Here is a 17,128-nt window from a genome sequence, read left to right on the forward strand (position 1 = left end):
ATCTGTTGGTGACATGTGGGAACTACAACTACATGGAAACAATGGCTGCAGCTTATATTATCTGACAGATGGTAAGATTATGTTTCAAATCAAGTTTGAGATTCTGCATCAAGATTTTAAAGTTTATTTGTGACCAAGGCACGGATCTTTGATCACATTTAAGACTCTAAAATGTTGTTAGAGATCAACGTCAACAATGTAAAATGTGACTGTAGAGTGTGCTGCTCAAAAAAGGCTCTTAAAGGTTCCCAGCAGTTTCTAATCCCCTCTCTGCCCCACCCACCAGCAGAACAAAACCACACCGCAGACAGCTCCACTTTCCCCTTGGTCTCCTCTCGACATGTTTCCCCTGCCGCTCCTCGGTCTGCTTTTTATCTCAGCCTCGGGATTCGAGCCACCGGCGGAGAAGAAGAAAGAGAAGGAGAGTGAAGAGGAGCCGGAGTGTCATGGAGGGGAGAAGAGGAAGAGTAAATATGACACAATATTCACCAGAGGAGACCTGCTGGAGGTTCCCAGGACTCTCTTCATACACTTTGGGATTTACCTGGGTGGAGACAGGTAAGGGTGACAGACAGCTAGAATATCAGTGAAACAGTTCAAAGGTTTAAATTCTGTTTCAAAAAAGTGAAAATGTTTTTCCTTCCTTTCTCACCAATGACTCACACTTTCCATTTATTTTTCATGACTCCTTTCCTTTCCACAGAGTAGCTCATTTCATCCCAGACATCATGCCCGTCATCTCCAGTGACCAGTATCGGATCAGTCAGATGGTCTCCAACACCAGACTCCTACTTGGAGTACTGGCTAAGGTACACCAAGTGGTGCAGCAGCTGAGCATCCGGTTTAATGTGCAACAGCTTATTCTCTCATATCACATGACAGCAGGTAAAGAATCAGTCGTAAATGAGATCTAACCCGTGTCTTGTGTCTTCAGTGTGGCAGTGTGAGGGTGGACTCAGTAGAGGACTTTGCCTATGGAGCAGACATACGGGTCAACCCTATGGATAAGGTGATATCAGGACAAAACAAACATTTTAACTTCTTTAACATCTTATAATTAAAGTACTTAACACATTATTCTATTATTGATAAATCCTTAGTCTAAATAGTAATACACCCAAAGGCACTTTATTGGTATGAGATGTCATAAAGTTACATTTAAGGATTCTTTATACTATTTTTATGCTAGACTGTGGGCTTAATATACATGAACCCACTGTTGGGTTAATCCAAATTAGTGAGTAAAAAGAGAAACACTTGCCTGTGAAGCAACACCTTTTATAGCTTTAAACTGAGAAAAAGAGAGAACACGATGTTGTTTTTCAAATGTTTCTGGCCAACAAACTGGGAACTAACCTTCTAAATAAATGTTAATCTGAAGGGATTATAGATGTGGCAACAGCTGCAGGCAACGTAGGGTTATGGTAAATACTCGTGTACTTATATAGCGCTTTTCACCAATATTAAGTGCCTTTTTACTACAATTTGAGTGCTCTTTTTTTTTTTACTACAATTGTGAATATAAAGCACTTTCCTACTGTAATCGGGCACTTAATCACTGTTCTGCTACTACTGAGACCTCAAAGTGCTTTTTTACTACAAGTCCTATTCACACAGTCACACAAACACTTTTTTCCTGTGCTTGAGCATTTTATCAAACATTCAAACACACACCCACACAGAAGAATCCTGGGGTTTGGGATCTTGCCCAAACATACTTCAACATGCAGGCTGCTCTCTTCTGTGTGCAGGTATTAAGCCACGCAGTGCTGAAAGGGGAGGATGTGGCCAGAAGGGCAGAGAAGCTAGAGGGAGAAGTGCCCTACAGCCTGCTGTGGTACAACTGTGAACACTTTGTCATGTACTGCAGATACGGCACTGTCATGAGCTTCCAGACATTTCAGGTGATCTTAGAGATGATAATGTGTTTTTTTCTTATTAATAGATGCATCTTAAAGTCACGTTTGGAAAATCAATCACACAACTGCACGACTGTTGTCAGTTTGTCTTTTATAGCTGATAGAAAGCTCAACTTATTATTGTAGTTCTCCTCAGTTTATGTGGAAGCACTGAAAGCAGCTGTAATGGCACCACTTGTTCGTCTCTGGGTGGGTAAATGCCACAAAATTCAACATTCAAGGTCCAACTCCTCAGTGGGCGGCATGGATTCAAATCCTGCTCCTGACTTTGGAAATGAAAAATGGAATTAAGAAGTTAAGCTGCTGAAATAGCAGTTGAAACGCTTGTGATGTTTAAACTATGAAGGTAACTGACTGTCACAGTAAAGCAAGAACAGGACAGGAACCTCCTTGCGATCAGGGGAAATGAGCAATTTCATTGAATTTCTTCATATTTAGCAACCAATCTGGTCAACCAGCTGTTCACCAACATCTTTAATCTCTTGGGGGTCTTTTTTTAATGGCAAGGCAATTGCACAGGAGACCTGTAATCCACAATTTGGATTACCTGCATCCTCCTGGTTGGCAAATAATTGCACTTTATAAAAGCAGACAGATTGCTAACCTGCTGCTTTCAATCGGTTTCAGTCTGCAATACCAGTGTGTGACATTCTTCACTAGGGGGCGCCACTCGACAGCATATCAGTGAATGCATTTAAACAACCATCGGACAATCTATCCTCATGTAAAAACTTCTCACCCAAACTCTGACCTTAAGGCTCAGAATCTCTGAAAGAACAGCAAACAGCTCCTCCAACAGTGAACACACATCAGATCATGCTTCTTTCCTACACTTCAGCTGCGAAGCAGTTGTTTCCTGCCGCAGATTAACACTGACCACAGATCAGACCAGCCTGCCTCTTTAATAGGGTTAAGCCTCCCTGTTGCAGCAACAGGCCCTGAGTGAAAGCTCTTTTGTTGTTGCTGCATTGTTCCGAGGCCGTCTGATTGCAGCATGCGATTAAAAGCATGTACCATAATCGTGAAAGAAGGCAGTGCATGAACTGGAGGAAGACGAGTGTGGCAATTAAAGTGAAATTTAAAAAGAGCAAAGCGGCTTAAAGAACGTCATTTGGATAGAAGACTTGTAAAAAAGCGAAAGTTGTAATTAAAGACAGCTGTGTGGTAGCATGGCAGTACCTTTAAGATTAGACAATTTATCGGTCAGCTGATAAACAAGCACAAAAGCATGTGTTGTGGATGGTTTTCACTTGTTTCAGAAGTGACTGTCTACAAATGTAAAGCTATGAAAACCAGATTACTGTGCAACTACTCCATCTAGTGGAAACACAGTGCTGATTTTAAACTCTGCACTGCAGTCCAAAAGAACACACACTCACTGGCCAATTTATTAGGTATACCTTGCTAGTACTGGGTTGGGCCTCCTTTTTGCCTTCTGAGCCATCTTAATTCTTAGTGGTCCAGATTAAATAAGGTGCTGGAAACATTCCTCTGAGGTTGGGGTCCATATTGACATGATGTCGTCACACAGTTGCTGCACATTTGTCAGCTGAGCATCCATGATGAGCAGTTCTACTACTTCCCAAAGGTCCCAAATAGATCCGGTGACTTTTGATGCCATTTCAACTCAGCGAACTCATCGTCACGTTTGAGAAACCAGTTTGAGATGATTTGAGCTTTGTGGCATGTTAGGGGCAACTATTCATCAGGAAGATGGGTACAAGAAGGGACGGACATGGTCAGCAGCAATACTCAGATGGGCTGTAGGTTTAAAAAAATCCTCAGCACCATTACACCACTGGCAGCAGCCTGAACTGTTGTTACAAGACAGGATGGATTCATGCTGTTTACAGCAAATTCTGACTCTACTATCTGAATGCTGCAGCAGAAATGGAGACTCATCAGACCAAGAAGCATTTTTCAAATCTTCTGTTGTCCAATGTTCTGTTTTTGGTGATCCCGTGCAAACTGTATGTTTAGTTTTCTGTTCTTAGCTGACAGGAGTGACACCCCTGGTGCAGTTATCTGCTGCTGTTGGTCTTTTACATATCTTGGTTGCATCGAGTGGTTATTTGAGTTACTGTTGCTTTGCTATCAGTCAAACCAGACACTCTCTGACCTCTGACATCTGACATCAACCAGGCATTTTCACACGGAGTGAAAAAAAAAAAAAGTCTCTGCAAACCTCAGAAATGGTTGTGTGAGAAAATCCCAGCAGATCACCCGTTTCTGAAACACCCAACAAATCATCTTAAATCATCTTTCTTCCCCATTCGGATGCTCAGCAGGTTGATCATGGCCCTAAATGCACTCAACTGCTGCCATGTGATTGGCCGATTAGATATTTTTGTCAAAGTGCAGTTAAACAGGTGTGTCTAAAGTTAGGCTTGTGACTGTGACACTGGGAAAATTTCAGGTACCACTCTAATAAAATAAAAACTTTTCCTTTCAATTCATTTCAACACAAAACTGAATATTTGCCCCCTATACACGTCAGTGTATTTCTTTCCTCACACTATAAGACGAGCAGATTAAGGGTTTTAAATTACCATCACTATAATAGATGGTTTTACATTATTGCCTTTCTTCTTCTTCTCCTCATCAGTTCTGTAAGACGATGAGGAAGCTGCTACTGAGTCAGCGTGTTGCCAAGTCAGCGGCAGTGCTGGCACTGTGTTTGGTGCTTTACCTGCAGGCTGTGAGTCTGTGCTCTGTGCTACTGGCTGTTATACTGCCTTTCCTCATCTGGATGGCCTCATGAAGAAAAACCAGCCATTCAAACTTGCAGAAATTTGCCCCCTGAACAACAAAACATTCAAAAAGGAAAATTCAATAAAATATTTAAAGTTCAATAAGTGTTGAGTCCTGGCATTTTACAGACTTTTAGTCTGAGTCATCACCAAGAGAAAAAATGTTTGGAGTCGAGGAGAACAAGAAAAATAAGCTTGCCTTATTTCTTGTATGTTCAAGTCATATATTAAATAAATTTTTATTTTAATTCAGCAGACTTGAGTCTCTGTCTTTTCCAGGTTACTTCAAGTGTAGATCTGCTTTAATCACAATTTTAGTTCAAGAAGCAAATTTATTAACATAACATGATTAGTATATGGTTTTGTGTCATTTTATTATTTTTTGTTTTTATTAGATAATTATTCCAAAATTATTTTACACATGCTTCGTTTACATTTTGTAATTTTGTTATTTTTTTATTGCTCCTTGTTTCGTTTCATTGGTGTTATAGTTTATTTGTTTTTTTAATGTAAATAAAATCACATTTAGATTTTTGGAGGGGTATATTAATTAATTTATTATTATTATTATTATTATTATTATTATTATTATTATTATTATTATTATTATTATTATTATTATTATAATTATAAAACAATTTCCAAAGTTCAGGGTCATACTTTAAGATTTTATTTTGTTTTATTAGATTTTTTTTTTTAACCTTTTTCTGTTGCCCCGCCTATACAGAGGAACGCTGTGATTGGCTGACGGGAGGCCAGCTTCCTGTCACTCACAGGTGTCAGGTTGGCCCGGCCTCTTTTCTCGGTGAGTCGTTGATGAAGAGCGCAGCATCGTCCGGGAACGGGAGGGTTTTATTTCATTGTGACAGGAAATGGAGCTGGAAAGAAGCGGTAAGATTTTATCCGACCCAAAATAAAGTTTCATTATCATGGTTTAATGGTTTACAAACGGTCGGACGAAGAGAAAGTTTAAGCTATATCACGGAACTGCTAGCATGCTGAGTTAGCAGCGGATCGTTGGCTGCTTTTAAGCTTTAAACGAATAAAGCTAGCTACACGAGCAGTTTAGAAAGAAACTATTAGTGTTAAATGTTGCTGTTTGGCGTTAAGATGTGAAGTGAACGCTTGAAAGTGTGAAAAATAAACTACAAAAGCAAATGAAAGCTAGTTTAGCTTTTATAGCGGCTTTAGTATATACAAAACGGTGACTTAGAAAACAGGCAAAAAGCACAGATAATATTTTCAAGAGAGTAAAATCAATTATAAGACACTAAAAGTTCACATCACCCTCGGGTTCAATTTCTGAGTGTTGCAGTCTCACCTGAGCTGGCAGGTAACCTAGCTGTTTGTCGGACAGAGGATCCCATGGAGGGAGACGTGGACACGGACTCGGGTGAAGAGGCGAGGCCGCTGGTGATGGAGGAGGACTTAAAGGTGATCTGTGCTAAAGAGATGGCTCTGCTGTCCCTGATCGATAAGACGGGCTACAACATGGTGCAGGAGAACGGGCAGAGGAAGTACGGAGGTCCACCTCCAGGTATGTCAACCTGCGACACAAGTAAAAGAGACAAACAACAGCCCCGGGGTAGCTGTGGAGTCCCGTTTGTGTCAAAACAGATGTGTATGAGAGAGGCAGGTACCAAGGTGGCTTCCTGGTTAGATGTGAAGCAGAGATCGGAGGGGAAACTGTGGGCTTTGTTTTCATTAAAACCATTTTATTTTTATTAAGGCATACATTTGAATTCACTAATTTTAATTATTTGCACTTTTTTAAATAACTGATGATATTCTTCTTTATTGCAGTTCATTGTATTTGTGTAAAACTGAAATATTTTGCATCCTGTTCTTTTGATTTGGTGATTTTATTTTTAGTATACAGTACTCGTTTAACTAACAGATAAACACGTCTTTTATATATTCATTTTGCTTTAATGAGTTTCAAATAATTTATTTTTGCACATTTAATTTTCTTTACTTTTACAAATGTGAATTATTGTTTTAATTAAAAAGTCAATTCAATAATAAATTATTATTTATATATTCTAAATTTTATTTTGACACTTTAGTTTACTGATTTTAATATAAATTATTTAAGTTTTAATTTTAGTATTTAAATTTATTTCAATTATTAAATTAATTTGTTACATAAACTTTTTTTTTGTAAGTCATGCATTCATTTTTTACATTTATGCTGCTTTCAGTTTATCAGATTTGCTGTAATCTGCACAGCTGTCAAAAATACCTGCAGCAGCATCTGCTCCACTCCACATATTTTAATAATAATACTTAAGCTCCTAATTAAAAAGTCGAAAATCCCAGTAGAAATCCCAGAAATACCTTCTAATCTGATCAAATAAGTGATAGAAGTGTTTATGAATATGAAGGCTTTGATCAGCTGACTCTGTGTCTGTGGTACAGGCTGGGAGGGTCCCGCCCCCCCGCGGGGTTGTGAGGTGTTCGTTGGAAAGATTCCCAGAGACATGTACGAGGATGACCTGGTGCCACTGTTCGAGAAAGCCGGCAGGATCTACGAGTTCAGACTGATGATGGAGTTCAGCGGAGAGAACCGCGGCTACGCCTTCGTCATGTACACCGACAGGTCGCTCGTCTTCCTCAGTTTTCTTTGACTCTTGCGTTTGTTTTTCAGGTGTTTATATGTGTAGGACACAGGCATTTTGAGTCACGTCACACTGAGTATATGTTCATTTATTTTTTCTTATTGGTAAAAGTAGTTAAGCAGTCCAGTGAAGTGAAACCTGTGCAAAGAGCTTAAAAACGAGTGTTTCTGTGCTCCAGAGAAGCAGCGCAGAGAGCCATCCAGATGCTGGACAACTACGAGGTGCGCCCTGGGAAGTTCATCGGCGTGTGCGTGAGTCTGGACAACTGCCGCCTCTTCATCGGCTCCATCCCCAAAGACAAGAGGAAGGACGAGATCATCGAGGAGATGAGGAAGGTAAAGCAGACTCACTCACTGACCCACAGTTCCTGGTTTCCATATGTGATACCAGCATCTTTGTGTCCAAGCTTATTCCTCATCACTGCTAATGGAAATGGAGGAGGGTCAGACCGCTGTAAGAGGAAGAAGATGCTCTAAGTTAAAGTCTTACAGGTAGCAGATGGATCATTTCAGATTCAGTCTGGCCTGCTCTGCAGCTTTAATGCGTCCTCACTGTGGAAGCTTTGCTTCTTTGCAGAGTTTCGCGGCCACCTCTCAGTTTGAGCCTCAGCTGTCCGCTCTCTGCACAGCTGCTGTTTAATTCAGCAGTGATTGATCTGCTGCTTGGCAGCTTCCTCCACCTCCTCCTCCTCTCCGTCTTTGATGAAAAACCTGAAAAAATAGCTGAAAATATTCAGTAGAAAGATGGTTCCCCTACAGATATTTGTTTATAAACGTCATGTTAAAGATGGTAAAAATGGCCTCAGCGGGAAAGAGAGCAGAGCAGCCCACTGGCCGTCTGTTAGTTTGACACTGGGTTTTTGATGGGAGTCACATCTGTGCAGGACGCCTCCTGTTCTACTTTTATGGAGCTGGTTTGTGAATTTTATGATGATAAAACATAATATATATATTGTTATTTCAAAGGGCTTTCTAACAGGACAAGTTAAGGCACTTTAAAATCAGATGATTCCTTTCACTCTCCCTGTCGTACTGTTTGCTCTCTTTTCTGAAGCAGTGTGTGTCTCTCAGATCTCAGTTTCTGCTACTCCCCCTCTGCGTCTATGTGTCCAGGTGACGGACGGCGTGGTGGATGCGATCGTGTACCCGAGCACCACAGACAAGAACAGAAATCGAGGTTTCGCCTTTGTGGAGTACGAGTCCCACAAAGCTGCAGCGATGGCTCGCAGGAAGCTCATTCCAGGTAGCCTTCCTCCTCGTCCTCCTCCTCCACGTGTTTCCTTCCTAACCTTTGAAGACATCTGTGTGTCCACTGTTTGTTTTCACTGTGCCGAGTCACACGTGTGCACCTGCAGCCTTTAAGCTGACTCAGTTCCTCTCAGCGTCCAGCAGAGGGCAGCACAGACTGACTTCTGGGTCCGAGGGTTTATAGAGGAAAGACAGCAGCTTCCAAAGCTCTGATCGTTTAAGCAGCAGAAGATGAGTTCACTGATGTAGAATCCACAGGAGTGCTCGAGTCTTTTAAAGTGATGATGTAAGAGAGAAAACAACCCAACCCGGCATGTTTGCTTTTTGTAACGGCAGAAGAAACATTCAGAACTCCACATGGGTTTGAACCCACAACCTTTTTGCTGTGATACAAGAGTACTGCAGAAACAAACTGCTGTAATGAATCTGAAGCAGGACAGATGGTGTGTCTTGCATTGATGAGTTCGGTCTGCAAAGACAAGGGGAGTGGCCAAGATTATTTATCTGTCACATACAAGTGCAACACGCAGTGGAATGTATCCTGACACACGATACATTAAGTGGATATATACAGAAGGACACTATGTGCAGTAAGTAGCATTACATGCAGAAAGTAAGTGAATTATGTACGTTAAGTGGATTAAATAAGACAGTCTGGAAATTTGAAACTGAAAATCTGAGAAAATACACATTGTGCAGACAATAGCACGTGTGCAGTTTCTGCATCCCACTGACCATTGAACCAAACACTGTAGGTGCCCAGAGGTGTAACCCAGCTGTGTGCAGAGGGGATGAGGTGTTATTGAAGGCTCCATGTGGCTGCTTTGAGGCACTGTGTTCACCTCCGCCTCTTTTTTTTTCTTTTGTCTTTATTTTTCACTTTTACTCATATTTAAAGCTCAAACTTTGGAAAAAATCACGTTCAGTGGCTCTAATAGTGCTAATCATGTTGGATAACTGAGCCGTGAGTATGAGAACACCCCTGCAGTGTTCCCCCCTTTGCCTCCTTTCCCCTCCCGATGAGTTTGCGCTGCTGTCCGGAGGTTCAGCTGGCTGTTTCCATTAAGCTATCGGTTCCCTCCTGTCTCAGCCCCTGGGCTGCATTGGACATTGATCCTTCAGTCAATCGATTCACCGGATTAACCACAAACATGTTCCCCAGCTGCTTATTTTATCTTCAAACTGCTGCTCCTGCAGATTTCCTGCACGGTGGAGTCGGACACCTGTCAAGCAGGTGTTGATTCAGGGCAGCTACAGGAAACTGAAGGTATAAAGCCGAGGTTATTACTCTAACCACCAGCAGCAACTTTAGAAGGGAAACAAAGATGAAAAGGTTTTTGTTCCCTTTAAAAAATTTTTTTTAATGAAAGTGAGATTTAAAATGAGAATCACAATGGTGTGAAACAGGAAGTTAATCAGGAGGAAGAGGAGCCTCATCTGCTGAGAGCAACGTGAAAACTTCCTCTTTTTAACAGCCACCCTTATTATGTGTGTGTCCTGCCAGCGGAGAGCCAGCTGTGTGCGTGTTGTTCATTCATTGACGGGTTTAAACCGTCAGCACCCTCACGTTACAGTCACGTGATGCTGCTGTGTCCCGCAGGAACTTTCCAGCTGTGGGGTCACTCCATCCAGGTCGACTGGGCGGAGCCTGAGAAAGATGTGGATGAGGAGGTCATGCAGCGTGTTAGGGTCCTTTATGTACGTACACACACACACAAACACACACGTGTTTAGTTTGTTTGTTAGCAGTGTAGTGTCCACAAGTTTAAAGGTTAAAGTTAACCTTGAAAAAACAGTTTCAAGGAACCATGTTGAGTAATATATCATATGAAAACACAGAGCTGTCCAATGTATGCCCTACTACATCACAACGATGGCAACGTGTTATGATAAAAAACATAAAGTGTTGCGCTCTGCAAGTGCTCTTGTTGTCATAGATTTAACACCGTCTGTGACGCTGGATGTAAGAAGTGTTTACATTTTCTAAAGCTTGTTTAGCGCCATCTTTTTGCTGGTACAGAACGTGACACCACCTCGCTGGTTTGTTGGTTGCTACATTAGTTAATGTTAGCTAGCGACAGAACCAGTAATTGATTGGAAAACAAACTGAACTAATATTTGTCACTGTAGATTTAATGTAGGGTGATAAGTAGCTGAACTCTGATTGGTGGAAACAGGCCTGGATCTGGCTGCATCGTTTGTGACAATCCATCCTTTCCTAAACCTGACTTCAACCCTCGGTTTAGCGAGTCGGGCCTCAGCGAGTGTAACGAAAGCTGCGCTGTGCAGCAGAGGTCGGCGTGTGTTCAGGCAGAAACCCATGAAACACTCATCTGCCTCACCCATATCAAAGGTGAGCAGCAGCAGGAGCCGTTCACCCTCCAGGGGATCAATTACTGAGGAGGCTGAAACACTGAGGTGTGATCCGAGGCCAGCATGTACAGTGCGAGGGGTATTTTTAGCAAACCAAGCCCTCGACTCGAGAAAACCTGCTCGCAGCTGCTCCGTTCACTCGGCCTCTCATCAGCCACAGCGATGAAGTTTAGAGAGAAGTCGAGCAGAATCTGTTCGTCTGCACAAAATGTGACTGCTTGAGTTTGTTAAGACTTTTTCACTAACATTGGTGTTAGATGGAGTTTCAAAGACACTAATCAGGATGCTTTTTAATGTGCTCGGGTGGCTCTTGTTATACCTCTTCAGTCACCAGCTCCACTGTCTTCTGCTTCGGTTTGGCTGTAACAAAGACAGTAAATCTTTAAAACTCTAAAGGTGTTTGTAAGGAGTTCGATGAAGCTCACGTGTCCAAAACAGAAAGCTTGTTCCTGGATAAATCTGCAGCTCCACGGTAGTTGAGGCTTATCCTGCTGGTTTGCTGCATGCATCGCGAATGAGCTGGTTTTCAGTTCAGGTCTTCCATCTAGGGAATCTCAACCAAAACGTTCCCGATCATTTTACCATTAAGTTTAATGCACATCTCTGCATTAAACTGGGCTGAGTTTGCTGAGCATGTCATGGAAAAGTTGTGTGGCAGGACTTGGTAGATGGGCTTAACTAAATATACAAGTTTATCGCTGGCAAGAAGGCTAATTGAACAAAATAAAAAAGCAGAGCAAAGTAACTGAAACAACTGTTTATGGCCATAAGTTGTTTTTAGGTCTTAACAGGGAGGGTGTGTGTGCCTGTTTCATGCTTGTGCAGTTGTCTGACAACAAAAACAGGGAACAGCTTTATTCTGAATTCAGCTGCTCTAAAACACCATCGAGCTGCTAGAAAATAGCAGAGCCACAAAAGCTGCTGACACTAAACATACAGGAGCCTTTCTCTGTAATATTGTTGGGTCCCTACCGTACAATATAAAGCACCTTGAGGCGACTGCGGTTGTGATTTGTTTGAATTGAATAGAAAAATGCACAAAAAAACCATTTAAATTCATCTGTACTCAACACACGAGACCAAAAGGAAGCAAACAGAAGCAACGCGGCGAGCAGAGATGATGGGAAATCAATTAAATGATTTCTCAGCTTCGAGGCAAGCCATTGGGTACCGCTGATTGGCAGGGCAATAAATACTTTACCTAGGCAACCTAGTGTCCTGTATTGATAAACGGTTAGTGACAGAGCAAATCTACTTCCTATCTGGCTCTTCACTTAAACTCCCAGCACTTTCTGCCTGTCTGGATTTATTTTGTTATTCTGGTGATTTAATTGACACCATTTCCATCCAGAGTTGAGTTCCTCCTGGAAGTTTCCGAGGAATTTCCAGGCCAGACGAGAGAAATAATCTTTCCAGCTAATTCTGGGTCTAAGCCCAGAATTAGCTTGGTCTGGTCACAGTTAGTTTCCTGAAAAACCTGAAAAAACTAGGTGCATATCTCAGCCAGCTTCTCCTAACACTGCCCAACACTGGCTCCTTAAGAGCTTGTAAAAATAATAGAAGGCAGCTGCACTTGTTTAAGTTCGTGAAGACATTTCTGCTCCCACCCAAGAGGCGCTTTCAGTTCTGAAACCAAAAGATGGAGTTTAAACTGTAGTTGAGTTTCTCCTCTTAGGTGGCTGTTAACCCTCTATTGATCACATGACCCACAATGTGTGAAAAAAGGCTTTAGCCATTATCATCACCGGGGGTTGAGACCACACTGTCATGTGACCTTTTGAGGTCACCTGAGGTAAGGTGTGAGTGGGGAAGCCTGTTTTCACTTCATCAGGTGAAATCATGACAAATAAAATGGTTCTGGGTCAAAACGTGGTGAGATCAACGAGGACATGTAATGCCACACGCCTTTTGTTTGATCATTTTTGAAAAGGTTTGACTAAAAATGTGAAGTCAAACATTTTTTTTGGTGCCAGAGGGTTGTTCCTGCTGCTGTTCGGACATGGTTACCAGGAATAAAAGTGATCTGCATCGTCTGTCTGCTGTGTGTTTTATTTCATTCTCTGCTTTCAAAGCCTGAGCAGCCACTTATCTCGTTTGTACTTCAGGTGCGAAACCTCATGCTGGAGACGTCGGAGGAAACTCTTCGTCAGGAGTTCTCCCGCTTCAAGCCGGGCTGCGTGGAGAGAGTCAAGAAGCTCACCGACTACGCCTTCGTCCACTACCGCTCTCGCAGCGACACCCTCACCGCGCTCAGCCTCATGAACGGAGCCCAGATCGACGGAGCCGCTGTGGAGGTGACGCTGGCCAAACCAGCGGGTGTCAAAGACGGAGGTGCAGCTGGCCGGAAGTGCGGCACCAGAGGTAGTCAGGGAGGAGGAGGAGGGAACGGAGGAAACGGGACATTTGGGCTGCACAAGAATGATGGAGGGATGATGGGAAGAGACCCAATGAGACTGGTGTCCCTGCCACTGACAAACCCCTTCTACAGTGGGAGTCGAGGTAAGTGGGGGAAAAAATAGAAATCTTTTATATGTTTGGGGGGGGGTTTTGCCTCTTATGTAGAAGTGAAAGGTCGCTGGTACGATTCCAACCAGAGGCACAAAGTCTCCGGCAGGAAAAATAAGAAAATAATATTTAATTTGATAGTCTCAGGTTACCTTTTCTTTCAATTTCCAGCCTTTTTAATGAAGCCACTGGTGGGCTTTGCTTCTATAACCTGCATTTAATGTTGTAGTGACGTGAAAAAGACGGTCTTCTGCAGAGATCCACAGATTGGCATTATTAAAGGGTCTTGTGTCAATGACGTTTTCTCTCAAAGTGAAGTCCAAGGGTTAGGAGACAGAGGCAAGAGGCCAGGAGTTTTGAAATGCCCGAGGAAGATGAAGAAGCAGCTGTCAAAGTTTTGGCTCCCTTCAGTTATTTTTACTGAGTCGTCCAGTATTTGGAGCTGAGCCCCTCATGTACTCTTGTATTACTCGTGTGTAGGTCAAACACATGAGAGGCTAACTGAGCTAAAGTGAACATGGAGGGTGACTGCTGATTTCTTCTTTCCAATTTTTTTCACCAGTCAGTGATAAATTTGAACTTTTTAAGGACTTTAAGTCCCAAATAAACACAGTGAAAACTCTACAGAAAGCTCTGCTTTAAACAAAATGTAAACTTTGGCAAATGGACTGTTTTTTTTAAAGAGTGTTTTTTTTACTCTATGCAACATGCCTCATTCACACCAGCTCTGTGTGGCCTCTCTGTGGCCTTCCTCTTTTCCTCTTGCCTGGCAGCTCTGTCTCCACTATCTGCTCTTCACGTGTCCAAAACCATCTCAGCCTTGCCTTTTTAGCTTTTTAATTTCTTCAAACTGCTGCCCTGTCCCTCTGATGTACTCATTGATTATCTCGTCCATGTTGGACACGCCCTATGACAATCCACTGTCTTTTTGTCAGTGCTACCTTCTGCAAACCACACATCACAGCAGCTCTCTCTAATATCTCGTAAACCACCCCTGACTGCAGTCTCGTCTTCCCCTCTCCTTCTTTGGATGGTTGTCTCCAGGGATTTAAACTAATCCACTTTCACGTTCTCTGCTCGTTGCAGCTTCACTATTACGTGTCTCTCCCTCACATTAACAAACACATATTGTATTTGGACTTGGTTTCAGGACTAACTGGACTATTTTAATTTTACTGGAAAACCAGTAGGTTTTCTCTAAAGTCAAAATAACATTTACCTAAAAGTATTTTCTTTATATTTTTATTTAGTTTTAATTTTCACTAAAATTGAGTTTTTATTGTTATTTAAGTGAATTCTAATGTTTTATCACAACAACTTGTAATTGTTAGTTTAGTTTTACTTGGTATACTGTCGACTGATGATGATAAACCTGGGCCAGACTTTGTGATAGGAGCAGCAGAGTGGAGGATGAAGGAGAGGTTGCAGGTGGGGTGGGAGTGGAGACCACAACTGCATAATGAATCCAAAACATGCTAGAAAGTTCAACTTTAATCGAAAGCATTCATTAGCTGCAGCAGTTGTAGGGAGGAAAAAAAGAAGAATATTTGTTAAAACTTTTTAATGAGCAAAAACTAAAAACATATAAAGTCATCAGTTTAATGTATAATGGATTTTTTTTTTCCTCTGTGAGGAGTCAAATCAGTCCCCCCTTTTCAAAGTTTAACCGGCTGCGTAAAACTGTGAAGCTGGTTGTCAGACAGTTTTAAATATTTTCTGTGAAACATTGAACAACGTGGATGAATTTTCTGTCATTCTCAGTTCAATTTTAGATAGAACTGTGCAGCATAGATCTTCTCCTCATCTGTAGTTGATGTTTTATTTGTGAAATTGTTCATTTTCTGTATAATAACCACATCTCTCATCAGTTCTGATCGAATATCTCTCATAATAATCCAGCTGTAGATTAAAGTTTGGCTGAGTTTGTCACCAGTTTTAAACAGTTTTATGTTTCTCTTGTAGTCATTTGCTTCCTTGAGAATTAACCAAAGTACAGTGGAGCGAAAAAGTATTTATTCAGCCACCAACTTTGCAAGTTTTCCCACTTAAAAAGATGAGAGTGGCCTGTAATTTTCATCATAGGTATACCTCATCTATGAGAGACAAAATGAGGGGGAAAAAGTCCAGAAAATCACATTGTCTGATTTTTAAAGAATTTATTTGCAAATTATGGTGGAAAATGAGTCAACAACAAATACTGGCTGATGTTGATTTTGAGTACCATAGAACTAAGGTGCCAGTGTCTATATTAGTGGGTCACTGCTTGCTACAAACATACAGAATCCAGTTTGGGGATGGCAGTAGAGTAGTTTTATAAAATAGGAGCTTGTGCTCCAACTACAGAGCCTCCTCAGGAAATAGGTGAGTCTTCAGAATCAGAATCAGAAACTTTATTGTCATTGTCATGAGAACAACGAAATTAAGAATGGTCCCCGATCATTGCATCATCCCTAGCAATATCAAAATATAAATAAAACAATAAAATTCAATAAATAAAATAGATAGAATACTTAAAATACTAATAAGATATAACAGTAAAACATTCACATACATTCCCACACACATGCTTCAGACCGTGCATAGATTAACACAAGAGTGGCGTGATGGACATTTTTTTGTAGTATTCAGATGTGTTATTGCAGTTGGATAACAGCTGTGTTTACACAAAAACAAACATAAGGCGTACAAAATTATCCAAACATAGCATCGATCGGTAGAACACTGAGCTGCTGCAACTACGTGCGCCGCCATCTTGAAAGCCTGTTTCTTACCCTCAGATTTAGGGGGTAACATCAAATCTCTGCTGGCAGTGGAGGAGTGGACCTATTCTGAAGCTCGAGCATGTTTTCACTGCGTGTTGTCAGTAGGGATGGGTATCGTTTAGGTTTTATCCGATACCGGTGCCAAACCGGTACTTTTGAAATGGTGCCGGTGCTCAAACCGGTGCTCAAACCGGTGCTTAAAGAATGGAGAACACAAAATTGGTCCAAAAACCTCTCATGTTCAGCTGTTTTTTTTTTTTGTTTTTTTTTTGTAAAAAGATAACAATGTTAGCCTTTTCTGCAGCTATAGGGGATTTATGGCATCACTCTAGGCTGGAAGCAGTGCTTAAACAATGGAAAAAAACACAAATTTTGTCCAAAAACCTCTCATGTTCAGCTGTTTCCCTCTTTTTCTTTGGTCATTTTAGCCTTTTTGGCCAGGGTGAAGGGAGTATCTGTCATCAAACAAGAAGACAGCCGCATGTAGCTACGACGGTGTTTGCTAGTTCACCTTACATGCATTAATGTAACAACGTGGTTAGCCTACTCAACGTAAATTACACACGAACAACATTAAGCTACTCATGCAGAGAAGAACAGCTGCTGCTGCATCATCATCCGTCATCATTTCTGCTACACTGGCAGGGCTAGGGGCCAGGACGCTCCTCTTCGGGTTTTTGGGGGATGTTGCAAACTCCGGGTCCGATAACAGGCAACCCACCCGCAGTAGATGTGCTCGGTGTGAGGTCTCGCAGCAAGCTATCAAATACGGTGCATTTTTTGGCTTTTAAAAAAAACGCTATGCGTTGCCAGGTGTTTCATCAGATTTGAGGAGTTACCTCCTTTGCACAGTATCACAGTATCACCTTAAAGCACTTGTTGCAGGCTGCTGAGTTTGCATCTTTTGCTGTGAAGTACAGCCAGACTTTTGACCACTTAGCCTTGGGCATTGTT

At 41.7% G+C, this 17,128-nt stretch overlaps 2 protein-coding genes and 1 long non-coding RNA gene across 7 annotated transcripts in view; 2 read left to right on the forward strand and 1 right to left on the reverse strand.

Annotated features, from left to right (window-relative positions):
- Nucleotides 1-299: 299 nt before the first annotated feature.
- Nucleotides 300-6,205, reverse strand: LOC146579007 (uncharacterized). Of its 2 annotated transcripts, XR_014890239.1 has the most exons (6): nt 5,991-6,205; nt 4,609-4,718; nt 916-998; nt 653-804; nt 490-544; nt 300-381 (listed from the first exon to the last, which is right to left on the reverse strand). It is a non-coding gene; the product is annotated as an uncharacterized LOC146579007 (long non-coding RNA). The 2 variants fall into 2 exon arrangements; XR_014890238.1 differs by lacking the exon at nt 300-381 and having other exon boundaries at nt 423-544.
- Nucleotides 318-5,000, forward strand: lratb.2 (lecithin retinol acyltransferase b, tandem duplicate 2). Its single transcript, XM_085260529.1, has 5 exons — nt 318-558; nt 704-809; nt 935-1,009; nt 1,752-1,904; nt 4,525-5,000. Exons 1-5 carry the CDS (start codon nt 341-343, stop codon nt 4,678-4,680), a joined length of 708 nt encoding a protein of 235 aa, XP_085116655.1. The 5' UTR covers nt 318-340; the 3' UTR covers nt 4,681-5,000.
- Nucleotides 5,407-17,128, forward strand: part of rbm46 (RNA binding motif protein 46) — a 39,392-nt gene continuing 27,670 nt past the window's right edge. The window contains exons 1-7 of one of the 4 annotated variants that reach the window (XM_085260505.1): nt 5,407-5,560; nt 5,985-6,206; nt 7,088-7,268; nt 7,466-7,622; nt 8,400-8,529; nt 10,135-10,232; nt 13,013-13,406. In XM_085260505.1, the coding sequence (XP_085116631.1) occupies nt 5,542-5,560; nt 5,985-6,206; nt 7,088-7,268; nt 7,466-7,622; nt 8,400-8,529; nt 10,135-10,232; nt 13,013-13,406 (1,201 nt within the window). In that variant the 5' untranslated portion in view covers nt 5,407-5,541. The remainder of the gene's footprint in view (nt 5,561-5,984; nt 6,207-7,087; nt 7,269-7,465; nt 7,623-8,399; nt 8,530-10,134; nt 10,233-13,012; nt 13,407-17,128) is intronic. The other 3 variants (XM_085260513.1, XM_085260492.1, XM_085260496.1) reach the window with 3 other exon arrangements.

This window comes from Mchenga conophoros, linkage group LG3, assembly GCF_057382185.1.
Source record: "Mchenga conophoros isolate Kocher_MC1m ecotype Shallow Benthic linkage group LG3, M_conophoros_male_GT1.1, whole genome shotgun sequence".
Classification (NCBI taxonomy): Eukaryota; Metazoa; Chordata; class Actinopteri; order Cichliformes; family Cichlidae; genus Mchenga; species Mchenga conophoros.

What these genes read in the sequence shown, in the direction of transcription:
- lratb.2 (XM_085260529.1), top strand. Translation starts at nt 341, where the DNA reads ATGTTTCCCCTGCCGCTCCTCGGTCTGCTTTTTATCTCAGCCTCGGGA. An exon ending in TACTTGGAGTACTGGCTAAG is followed by an intron (nt 810 to 934) that starts GTACACCAAGTG and finishes TTGTGTCTTCAG; the next exon opens with TGTGGCAGTGTGAGGGTGGA. An exon ending in TGAGCTTCCAGACATTTCAG is followed by an intron (nt 1,905 to 4,524) that starts GTGATCTTAGAG and finishes TCTCCTCATCAG; the next exon opens with TTCTGTAAGACGATGAGGAA.